The sequence below is a fragment of the Musca domestica genome, unplaced genomic scaffold (genome assembly GCF_030504385.1).
Source record: "Musca domestica strain aabys unplaced genomic scaffold, Musca_domestica.polishedcontigs.V.1.1 16, whole genome shotgun sequence".
Classification (NCBI taxonomy): Eukaryota; Metazoa; Arthropoda; class Insecta; order Diptera; family Muscidae; genus Musca; species Musca domestica.
The window spans coordinates 12,683,389-12,696,417 of record NW_026712219.1 but is presented as its reverse complement, the minus strand read 5'-3'; the positions used below and the strand labels follow the sequence as shown (position 1 = coordinate 12,696,417).

The window sequence follows — 13,029 nt, the reverse complement described above, 5'->3', positions numbered from 1 at the left end:
AATAGAAAACATCTGATTGAATGTCGATTAATAAGAAGAAGAAGAGTTGCAAGAGATTGCAAGAAGAAATTTGTCCAGCAAGAATTTGCAAACTCTCACTGAAAGAACTGTCAAAATGTCTCTCTCCAACCGCTCTCTTTTGCAGAACTTTCGGGTTAACAGACGACTTCCAGTAACAAATTGTAACAATTGTTACAAATTTTAGGGTAACCAGACACACCTAATATAGTAGCGTCAGCTGTTCAATAAACAGCTGTTTGGTAGACAAACAAACAAACAAATTTAACCAATCTTTTCTTTGCGGAAAAAATTATTAACAACAATGGATAAGGAAAACGAAAGAAAATATCATGGTAGAAGAATACATGGGAGCATTAATATGTCAACAATTTTTAAATGTTTTGTCAAAAAAAAAGTAGATTTTTACATATTTTCTTATAAGACGCCAATCGGAGGTTGTTATATGTATTTTTGAACAATTTTTACAAAATTTAATAATTTTTCATTCAAAATTTTCAATTCCAAAAGTGGTTTGACAGCTCATTGAATAAAAATCTGTTAAAATCTTAAAAATACCGAATGTAGCCATTATATACGTCAACGTGGACCTGCATAGGCAACTTTTGTCAAAAGCCATTACAATATTCAAATGCGAAACTTGAAAAAAATCGGTGAATAATGTAGCTAAAATCAAACTTCAAATCAATTTCAAACTATTTCGGTGAACATTGCACCTCAAATCATCAAAATATCGAATATAGGGAGGTACTATATACTATATGGCTATACCAAAAGGTGGACCTGCACAGACAATTTTCTGTCAAAGGCTATAGTATTCATTACGAACATCAAATACCAAATTTGAAACAATTCCGGTAAATAATGTCGATAAATTTATCAAAATACCGAATATGGGGCTATACGAAGACGTATATATACCAAATATCAGGAGGTATCGTTATGTGGGGGTTATACGAAAACGTGGACCTGCACCAACAATTTTTTATCTTCGGCTGTACTATCCATTATGAACTTCAGATACCAAATTTGAAACAATTCCCGTGGGAAGTACCGTTATATGGGGGTTATACGAAGGTGTGGACCTGCACGGACAATTCTCCGTCATGTCATCATTACGAACTTCAAATACCAAGTTTGAAACATTTCCGGTGAATAATGTCGCTTAAATCATCAAAATACCGAAAATAGGGAGGTACAATTATATGGGGGCTATACCAAAACGTGGCCCATTTTCAATACCATAAGTGCTGCAGACATAATATACATTTAAATAAAATTTATCAACATACTTCATTTTGTTCAGAAGACAGACGGACGGACGGATATCACTAAATCGACATAGAATTTAATGCTGATCAAGAATATATATATATATATATATATATATATATATATATATATATATATATATATATATATATATATATATATATATATATATATATATATATATATATATATATATATATATATATATATATATATATATATATATATATAATATATATATATATATATATATATATATAATATATAATATATATATATATATATATATATATATATATATATATATATATATATATATATAAATAAATATATATATATATATATATATATATATATATATATACTTTGTGGGGTCTAAAATATACATTTAGAGGTTTTATAAACGAAATGAAAAACTTAACATACCCTCCATACTATGGTGGAGGGTATAAAAAAAAATTTATAGAAAATAATGATAAATAAAAGTTTGAGTCATCCAAAAAAAAAAAATAGTTTCAAATTATATTCCATAGACTTTTCCAATTCATTGCATATTGCCTTAGCGGTTAAAATCACTTAACATTGGTATCTATGTTGTTACGATATCGGAACAACACCTGGTGACAATATTTTAACTCAGTCTTGCCCCATCTTTATACTTCTATCTCTTTGTTGTAGGGAACTTACAGATTGTACAAAAAATGTTTTGAAAAATGCCATTGAAATTTGAAATTTCAGGTGTTACAGTTATGTGGGAGGCGATACGAAAAGGTACATCTCCACAACCAATTATCTACGAAAGAAGGTAGTGCGTACTACGAACTTTAAATACCAAGTTTGAGGTAATCTGTTGAAAATTTAAGCTAAAATCCTCAAAGAATGGAATATAGGAAGGTACCGTTATATAGGGGATATACGATTAAGTGCAGTAGTACAGCAATTCTGTGTCATGTGAATTAGTACCCAATGTGAACTCCAATTTCCAAAATTGAAGTAACTTCAATGAAAAGTGGGGCCTTACATCATGAAAAGACCAAATATATAGGGAGGTACCATTATATGTGGTATATACTTAAATATGTAATTTTTGTCATATAGAAGGTAGTATCAATTGCGAACCCCTAATACTAAATTTGAAACAATTCCGCTAAAAATACCGAATATTTGGATGTGCAGTTTTATGGGGACAATACCAAAATTTACAGCAAATTCGGTTTTAAAATATGATATATTTCTTGTTCTATCTTAATACTTCTATATCTTTGTTTGTTCTTTTATGAAGAAACCAGCCGATGACTTAAGCCGGTCAAAAAAATGTTTTATGTATTCTCACCTTAAAATGAACACTTCGAGGTGGTACAAACGGAATGACAAACCTAATATACCTACCATACTATGATGGAGGGTATAAAAAGTACAGGGACACAACAAATACCTTTAAGTCACATTTGGTAAAGGTTAATATACTCACTTGGTCTGAGGATATTTATTTGTTCGCATTGCTTGCGATATTCTCTTACTTGTTTTGTTTGTTTATAATCTATTTTGCTTCATCTTCAAATAATAATATGTGTATCATACAAAAATATGTGTATCTAATAATAATGTTAACGTGTGTACAAATGTGTATATTTCATTATGTGGAATGGGTTTGCTGGACTTTTTAATATTCAATATGTACTCGTAGCTATAATTATTTATTTGAAAAGCTTGTGTGACATTCTCCGCTAATACACACATGTTGCTCATATAAAGAGAATAGAGTAACAACACACAAACCCAATTCTACACAAAATAACAACAACAACTACAGTTTTGGTTCACCTACAGTGGAGGAAACATTTTCATAATACTAAATACAAATCATACCTGCATATAATTATAATATTAATTGCAAAAAAAGTAATACCAGGTTTAGTTTTGGGTTTCAATATATTTCCATATTTTGTATTTATTAAGTACGTTTTTTTTGACCAGCAATTAAAATCAAATTATTAAAACAATCTTTTTTTTCTTCATCCAAATCCACTGTTGCAAAACAATGAGAGAGAGAGAGAGAGATAAGAGCAAAACCGAGAGAGTGAACGCCATAAAGACAAAATAAATTTTATTGCTTTACAAAAAAATAATCAGTTTAAGTAAACAGAGCAAAATTGTATCACTCGTTCACTCGTTGTTTAGTTATCAATGAAAAGCTGTTGCACATCAAACAACAGCAAATTGAGGCTCCGCACGACACTCTGTTAGACAAAATGCTAATACAAATTCTAATAGCTATTTTCAGTGGAATTTTGGCATTTTCGCTATGGAAATTAAATCAAAATTATTCTTTGGCCTCTTTGACGCGCAAAATCACGACCATCGATGGAACACCGGTTGAAAGTAAAGCGGCCGTTGTTGGTGGATTTTGGGGTAGCAACTTTGATTTCTTATCAATGAATTTGGGTAAGTCGTGGGAGGAGGTAGGGTGGGTGATAGCTGAGTGTTTTGTTTTTTGTATTGTGTGAAATGAACTTACCCCTTTGGTCTTTGCAGAAGAATTTTTCGACTACTCGCGTATATTTGCGGAAAATCTCAAACGTAATTACATCCAATATTTCATACTAACGCCAGTATACAATATCATTGATGCGGAGACCGCTGAACTAGTTTTGAATGATTCACGTCTGCTGTCAAAGGGTGTTGTTTATGAGTTTTTGCATCCATTTTTGAAAACTGGACTTTTAACAAGTACAGGTAAGTTTGGAATCTGATGAATTGACAAATTCTACAGCAGACCACATTGTTTATAAATGATTAAAACAATGAATTATAATGTTAAAGTATTTGTGTATTGTGATTATGAAAGAGAAGATCCAAAGGCAGACGGGATTGAGCATATAGTACGCTGCACTACTATTTAGAAGGGATGCTTCCAATATTAAATTTAAAGGTCACTGGACGCCAAAAATTGGTATAAAGCATTCCAATCGAAGACTACCTTGTGTGGAGAATATGGGCAACAGTGCATTTTCCCAGTACTGGACAAAAATGAGTCAAAAAACAAGTAAAAAAGCTGAAAGTTCGGCCGGGCCGAACTTTGAATACCCTCACCATTTGGAACGAATTTGGTATTTTTCAAAAAATAAAATCCGTTAAAAATTCTGTTAATTTTTAAGCCATTACAATATTCAAATGCGAAACTTAAAAAAAATCGGTGAATAATGTAGTTAAAATCATCAATATAGGGAGGTACTATTACATGGGGGCTAAACCAAAATGTGGACCTGCACAGACAATTTTCTGCCTTAGGCTGCAGTATCCATTACGAACTTCAAATATCAAATTTGAAACAATTCCGATGAATAATGTCGATAAAATCATCAAAATACCGAATATAGGAAGGTACCGTTATATGGGGGTTATACGAAGACGTGGACCTGCACGATAATTTTCTGCCTTAGGCTGCAGTATCTATTATGAACTTCAAATACCAAATTTGAAACAATTCCGGTGAATAATGTCGCTAAATCGGATACCAATCCGTTGAACTATTTTGTTCGGAGCATTTTGGAAAGAAAGGTTGGTACTAAAAATTACCAAAGTGTCGATCACCTCAAGCAAGCGCTTCGCCGGGAATGGGCCAAAATACCGCAGAGCAACATTCGGGCAGCGTGTGACGATATCATTGGCCTTTTAGTTGGCCCATAATTCGTGCAATTCGAACAAATCTAAACTTTTACTAAAATTTGATGCTATTCCCGACATTTTTTGCTTTCATTCAATAAAATTTAAAAATTATGGTGTTTTACTTTGTTGCAGTTTTTTTTATCCTACCCTGTATATATACTAACTAGCCTTAAGAGTGTATTAAATATTAAATTTGTTTATTTAAAAAAAATCGTGCAGGCTTTCTCAGAAAAGACCTAGAAAAAGTTTTTATAAAAAATCTTCGACTTCTCATAGGAAGTCCTTGAAAACGTATGTAAGGAAATTTTAAAATATTCCCTAAAAAATTCAGATCTGAAAGTTCTCAAATTTTTTCTCTTTAAAAAGTCCACAAATATTTCTGTGCCACCTTTTAGAATAATAATATATTTGTATTATAATTATAAATAAATAATTTCAATTATTATACTACATAAATTTATATATATTACAGATAAAAAATGGTATACCCGCCGACGTCTATTGACACCGACATTTCACTTCAATATTTTGCAACATTTTATGGACACCTTTAAGTGAGTAATAGTTTTTTATATTAAATTTCGGATATTAATAATATATCTAATCGATTTCTTTTTTTAGGCATGAATCGATGTGTTTTGTGGAAAATCTGAAAACATTGTTAGAATCTGATGTTTCAAATGGTGAAGTGTCCTTAAGTGATGTTATTCCACGATTTACACTCAACAATATATGCGGTAAGGACAATAATGCATAAATACACGTCATGAAAATGGGATTTTAAAATGCTAGTATTGCCTTGAAGACTAAATATTTGTTTAAGACCTAATTCACACGTGTACAGTTTACCGGCAAGAAAATGGGTTGTCAGAGAGAAAGAGAGAGAGAGAGAGAGCTAAATCATTGTTATTTACTTCTCTTCTTTCCCATAATACTCACTGCAAATTTTGTACATCGGCCTTAAATGCCGTACACTCATAACAAAAAATCATCATCATCATGAGTGAGAAATGATTCAAAAACTTCCTTTCAACTTTTTTTTGTATTTTTTTTAAATACTGTATTTATATGTGGACATATTTCTAACTTGTAAAAATTGTTTTAATTTTATTTAGAAACTGCATTGGGTGTGCGTCTTGACGAACGTTTAGATGGCGATGAATATCGTAAACACATTACCATGGTTGAGGAGATGCTTTTGGAACGCCTGAAAAATCCCCTCAATGTTTTCCAGTTCATTTACAATAACTTCAGTGAGGGTAAGACCTATTTAAAGGCTATGGAAAAGTTGCATGCATTTTCCAGTGGTATTATTGAAAAGCGAAGAGAGCTGCTGGGCGATGAAGTACTTAAGAAGGGCGATAGTGGAGAAAAGGATTCGGAGGCTAAGTACATTTGGGTTTCTCATAATAAATTCTAAAATTTACTAATTAAATTTAAATTTCTATAGCATTTATCGCAAACAACGTTATGCCATGTTGGACAGTTTATTGCGCGCCGAAAAAGATGGCCTCATCGATCATGCTGGCATTTGTGAGGAGGTCGATACATTTATGTTTGAAGGCTTTGACACAACATCAATGCATTTGATATTTGTTCTAATGAATCTTGCCCTCTATCCAGAAATGCAACAAAAATGCTGTGATGAAATTAATGAATATATCAGTGGTGATTTATCGTCATTGGATATGTCGGAATGAAGTAATCTCAAATATTTGGATTGTTTTATAAAAGAAACCCAACGGCTGTATCCTTCGGTGCCGATTATAATACGTGAAGCAACATCGGATATTGTATTCGGTGATATGTTTAATTTTCCCAAAAACACACAAATAAATATTCATATTTACGACATACATCGTAATCCCAGGCATTATAAGGATCCGGAGGTTTTTAGACCAGAAAGATTTGTCGGTGCCGAAAGCGAACAGAGGCATCCGCTTGCATTTATACCATTTAGTGCGGGACAAAGGAATTGTATTGGTAAACAAAAGAATATTTTTATAAATATTTTGCATAGTTTTGTTAATAATTACATGTTTAATTAATTTTTAGGTCAGAAATTTGCCTTGCTAGAGATTAAAACACTGCTGGTCCACATCCTCAAACATTTTCGTTTGGAACCAGTCACAACACCCGACTCATTTCGTTTCTCGGCTGGTATTTTATTACGTACATCCGATAAAATTAAAATCAAAATAGCAAAGAGAGATTAATGAAACCAAAAAGAAAACAAATAAATAATTTATTGAAAACAAAATAACAATAACATTAAATTGCAATTGTCTTTTTTGGGATATGATGCTTTGCACAAGTCTAACTCTATCACAAGCTTTGAAAACGTAGAAAAAACTATTGGAATCATGTTAACAAGTCAGATTTTCTATCCCGAGAATATGATTCCTGATTCTTACAAAATATCAAAGATAGACATTCTCGATTCTAACCTCGATACACCTTTATAAAACATTCGTTTAAATAACCTGTGAACCATATCCGTCAGCCATGACCTATAAATACCATTGTACAATTTGTAACACTTGTAATAGTATTTACTCTTTTAATTAGTTCCAAATTTTTAATAATTATCAAAAAAAGATAAACTTGAAGGAGGCTATATAAAAGTGTATTTTTTCGCGTTAGAACGTTGCATTCTTAAGTGCGACGTTAGATAACCCTTATCTAATTTAGATACTTCGTAATTTCCCTTAACTTCCCTTAACCGTCAACCAAATTTTTGTTCTTAATAAAGAAATTGGGACCAGTAACAAGAGTCAAATTTTGATTTTGCTTAAGATCCATGTGTCTTCACTCTATTTAGTTAGAAACATTAATTTTTGTAAAAGAGATTCAATCTATTCTCTTGTCTAAGTATTTTTAATAACAAAACAACAAATTGATTGATATTTGATATCATCGGAATAGATAACAACAATAACAAAAAATTATCTGGAGAATATTAGTTGTGTTTTTTTTTTTTTTTTGTCGAGACAAAATATGTGTATATATTAAAAGACTTTCAGATCTATAAACCTTGATTTTTATACCCTACACTACATAGCGAGATAAACCCATAGTTACTTTTGAGGATCTATGCTTGTCAGTCCGTCTGTCCATGTATTTTTGTTAAAAAAATGCTGGTCGCATTTATTGTCCGATTGAGATGAAATTTTACAAACAATATTTGTTTGGTCCAAGGACGAACACTATTGAAATTGGTGAGAGTAAAAATTGGGGAAAATCGGTTCAGATGTAGCTATAGCTCCCATATATATGTTTCATCCGATTTGGTGTTTTAAGACCCTCACATGCGTAGTATATACTTCACAACAAAGATATTTGATACTGGGCAGCAAATACTGCTCAAAAATACCTCTGCCAAATTTTATCGAGATCGGTTCAGATTTTTGTATAGCTTTGATATACATCTTCATCCGATTTTACGGTTATTAATTAATTAATTTTACGTTTTTAATTAAAATTGTTTAAGGAATACCAAGAAATCCACTATTATTATTTACAAGTATTTTAAAATTATTTTTGACAACTATTCCAAAGAAAGCCCTATTGCACTACTTCCAACAGGTGTTATTTAGTTATCAGTATCAACAAATCAAATGCTAATGTATTCAGAACTAAAACCCACCAAATGTGCGATAAAGCTCCAACAACAATTCATATTATATTCGCCCAAAATATAAACTAGCTACTATTTAGACTCATTATTTTCCCATCACAAATCAGTTGTGAACAACTCGTCTACACTGAACCTTAAGTTAAGCGTGAAGATTTCAAGATTTCGCCAGAATGTTTCTATGGACTTTGGCTGTTGGCTTAATTTGTATTTTATATATATTTCGTTTGAAAAAAGATTTTAAAATATTGGCATTTTTTGCACCAAAACTTCGGACGGCGGATGGTTCACCGGTTGAAAATTTAGTACCCGCATTACCGGGTAAAACAATATTTGGAAATACATTTGATACGGCTGGATTGGATTTTGGTAAGCTACAGTATGTTTGTTGTTATCTAATAAAAAAAAGAGAATCATTATACCTACGAAGTATGTTAGAAAAGTTTTAGGAGAAGTGGCATCACATGAAGTGTTTAGTATTTATATATATTTTTTATATTCTTAATTTTATTTTCGTCACAGTTGAAACCTTCAAATATCTTCGCCGCAATGCCGCTCTGATGAAACGCAGTTATGCTCAATATGTTATGGGCAAAACGATTTTCAATGTTATCGATGCTGAATTTGCCGAAATGATTTTTACCAATACAAAACTGATAACCAAGGGATTTGTATACGGATTTCTGAAGCAGGCTTTTGGGTGAATGGCACACAAGACGTAAGATGTTGACGCCAGCTTTTCATTTTAATATTTTGGGACAATTTCAAGAGATTTTTATGTAGGTTCAATGGCATATTTACATTTTAAAAAATAATAAGAAACTGTTTTATATTTTCCAGTGAGGAAAGCCAAAAATTTGTTAAATTTATGGAGAATGCAGAAAGCGATGTCTTGTCCTTGGATAAAATAATACCCAAGTTCACATTGAACGTTGTATGTGGTGAGTAATTTATTTTTGCGAGCATTTCTAGTGATAACAAAATGAATTGATTAAATATAGACAGCCTGTGGCCGAGTGGTCAAATGTTTTGTCAATTTTAACTGGATTGACTAATTGTTACGAATTGGGATTGTCAATTATAGAGAGCCATTACCTAATTTCAATTAAAATTCGGTGTCCATTATTTTAAGACTAGGGTCCTTAAAAAATCCTTAAAAGTCTTGACGAAAATACTTTCAAAATGCTCTATTTCTTTGACATTCCATCAAAAATATTTCTAAAAATCCACCATTATTAATGTTCAACCTTTCAAGGTTTTATATATTATTCAAGTTTTTCCTTTTTTCGGAAGGAATAATAAGAAAATGTTTATCTTTTACACCAAAAAGTCTTCAAAATCTCTCATTTTGAAAGAGTAGGATATTAAAAAACCCATTGGACAATGGACCCATAATCAATTATATGTCTCCATACTTTTATGTCTCCATTTTTAACCAATATCAAATTACCAAAACATTCATTATTCATATCCAGAACAATCTACATTTTTTCTATCCTGAGCACCAACAGCGATCCAAAATTAGTACTATTTAGTACTTTTCAAACAAATATAGCACGAATTTGCAAAAACACTTTCAAATCTCCTATATCAAATTTATGGATTTCAGCTGTATTATCGCCCAGTACCAAATTTAGCACTATTTTGTACTTTTCGTACAATTATAGTACATATTTCCAAAAGCAACTCCTATCTTAATTTCAGATACCCACAGAGACATCATATTAAATTTGAGGACTCCAGCCCTATCCCATAATCCAATCCAAATTTAGTATAATTTAGTACTTTTCGTACAATTATTGAACACATTTCCAAAACCAACTTCATATTCCAATTCCAGAAGCCCACAGAAGACTCCAGTCCTATCCCATCATCCAATACCAAATTTAGTATCATTTAGTAGTTTTCAAACAATCATAGTAGGCATTTCCGAATCCTCCGTCATATCTTAACAAAAGGCACCAACAGTGACATCTATATCTAATTTCAGGATTTCAGCTCTATTTCTTAACCCAGTACCAACTTTAGTACCATTTAGTACTATTCGTACAAATATAGGAAGAATTTCTGAACTACCGCCAAAATCTCATACACAGATACCACCAGTAATCTAGATATCAAATTTTAAAAGAGAGTAGAAAATTATTTCGCAATAAGTTCCAGACTTTGCTGCATTCAATCTGCCATATATTCCATCCGATCAAAAATTCACTATTACCATCTTGATTATTTTTCAGAAACCGCTTTGGGTGTTAAACTGGATGAGTGTCTTAATGGTGATGAATATCGCCGGAGTTTCAGTGTTTTCGAAGAATGTTTCAATAGACGTGCCAATTATCCACATTTGATGATTGAATCGGTTTATAAAGCCATAGAAGAGTATAAATATTTACCAGCTCTAAAGATCGCCCATGATTTCTCCAGTGATATTATTAAAAAGAGAAGAGAAATTTTTGCCCAAGAGCTTGAGCAAGCTGAATCCCAGGCGGCACAAGATGAGCAAAGGTAGGTGACGCTTTATTAAGCCTCTAAATACCATTATTTTTAACTCCAATTATTTCCTCGTTTCAGTTTTCTCAAGAAACGTTATGCCATGTTAGACACCCTATTGCATGCCGAAAAAGACGGTCTCATCGATCATGCTGGCATTTGCGAAGAAGTTGATACCTTTATGTTTGAGGGATACGATACAACATCGATGAGTTTGATATTCTGTCTGATGAATCTATCGTTGCATCCGGAAATGCAAGAACGTTGCTACCAGGAAATAATGGACAATATCGATTGTAATTTAGAATCTCTGGATATTGGCGATTTGAATAAATTGAAATATTTAGAATGTTTTCTCAAGGAATCAATGCGCCTGTATCCCACGGTGCCAATTATAATGCGCGAAGCAGTCGAAGAAACTGAATTGCCAAATGGTTTAATCTTGCCCGCCAACTCGTTTATTACAATACATATTTTCGATTTGCATCGCAATCCAAAACATTTCAAAAATTCCGAAGAATTTGATCCGGAACGATTCTTACCTGAAAATTCTGTGGGACGTCATCCGTATGCTTTTTCCCCATTTAGTGCTGGCCAAAGGAATTGTATTGGTAAGTCGTTTATTTTTGTTGGGGAGTTCATTCCAATTTATCAATTGTTTTTTTTTTTCTTTAGGTCAAAAATTTGCCATGCATGAAATGAAAACATTGCTGGTCCATGTCATTAAGAACTTTAAACTGTTACCCATGGTGGATCCAAGCAAATTTGAATTTAAATCTGGTATTATTATTAGAACTAAGAATGAGGTTAAGGTGAAATTTGTTAAGAGACAATAAAAAAATTATTACAATTTTTTTAAAATAAACTTCGAACAATTTGTTTTGCGTCAGGTACAGTAGAAAAACAAGTAAAAAACATTAAGTTCGGCCGGGCCGAATTTTTAATACCCTCCACCTTACCCGAAGGAATCATTTTTATATAAAAGTATCAGAATTAAAGCGTGCTACACTTTAAACTACAAATTCCAGTAAGACCTTTTACATAATGCAGTTAAACATAAAGTGGGTGAGGCCGTTATATGGGGTCATACCAAAACGGGAACCTCTCAAATCAAATCTCCTAAATTACCAAAATTGAAACAATTTCATGGGCAAAGGTGACTAGGAATATCAAAATAACGAATATCGGTGGGTATCGCTTTATGTGCGCTATAGGAAAACATGGACCTAAATTTTCAATACTTCGCCACTGGAGCTAGAACCCGTTATGACCCACAAATACCAATTTTAAGACAAATCCGTGAAAAAATGTGGCAAAAGTCAACAAAATACTGGATATTGAGAGGTACCGTTATGTGGGGGCTATACCAAAACGTGGACTTATACATACAATGTTTTGCCACACAAGCTAGAACCTATTATAACCTACATATACCGATTTTTAGACAAATCCGTGAAAAAATGTGGCAAAATCTTTAAAATACCGAATATCAGGAGGTACCGTTATATGGGGACTATACCAAAACGTGGACCGATATGTCTCATTTTCAATACCAACCATCCTAGGCACAACACAAATTGTTCTGCTAAATTTTGACCCTCTACGTCAAATAATGTGGGCTGTATCGTGATTTCAATAGACAGACAGACATTCGGACTGAAAGACGGACATCGTTAAATCGACTTAAAATTTTATACTGATTATGAATACATATACTTTATGGGGTCTACGATGAATATTAAGGAATGTTACAAACGGAATGAAAAAGTTAATATACCCTCCTTTCCAAGGCGGAGCGTATAATAACAAGTAGAAACAAGGATAAGTTTGACTGAGAAGGCGCTTAAGAAGTGTTACCAGCATCTTTGAACTTATAAAATAGAAAGTATCATCTATTTATTTTAAAGCTAGATTACAAACATATCATATATCTTTACATTACACCT

General features: G+C 32.2%; 1 protein-coding gene across 1 annotated transcript; it reads left to right on the top strand.

Annotated features, from left to right (window-relative positions):
- The first annotated feature begins 3,446 nt into the window (after positions 1–3,446).
- LOC101893636 (uncharacterized) lies at positions 3,447–11,934 on the top strand. The gene is given in 13 exon segments (XM_011293138.3): positions 3,447–3,735; positions 3,826–4,026; positions 5,432–5,513; positions 5,581–5,696; positions 6,075–6,348; positions 6,410–6,942; positions 7,015–7,165; positions 8,748–8,962; positions 9,116–9,284; positions 9,286–9,372; positions 9,434–9,534; positions 10,831–11,694; positions 11,759–11,934. Coding segments are annotated over 13 exon segments (3,147 nt in total). The 5' UTR covers positions 3,447–3,542; the 3' UTR covers positions 11,920–11,934.
- Positions 11,935–13,029: the final 1,095 nt, after the last annotated feature.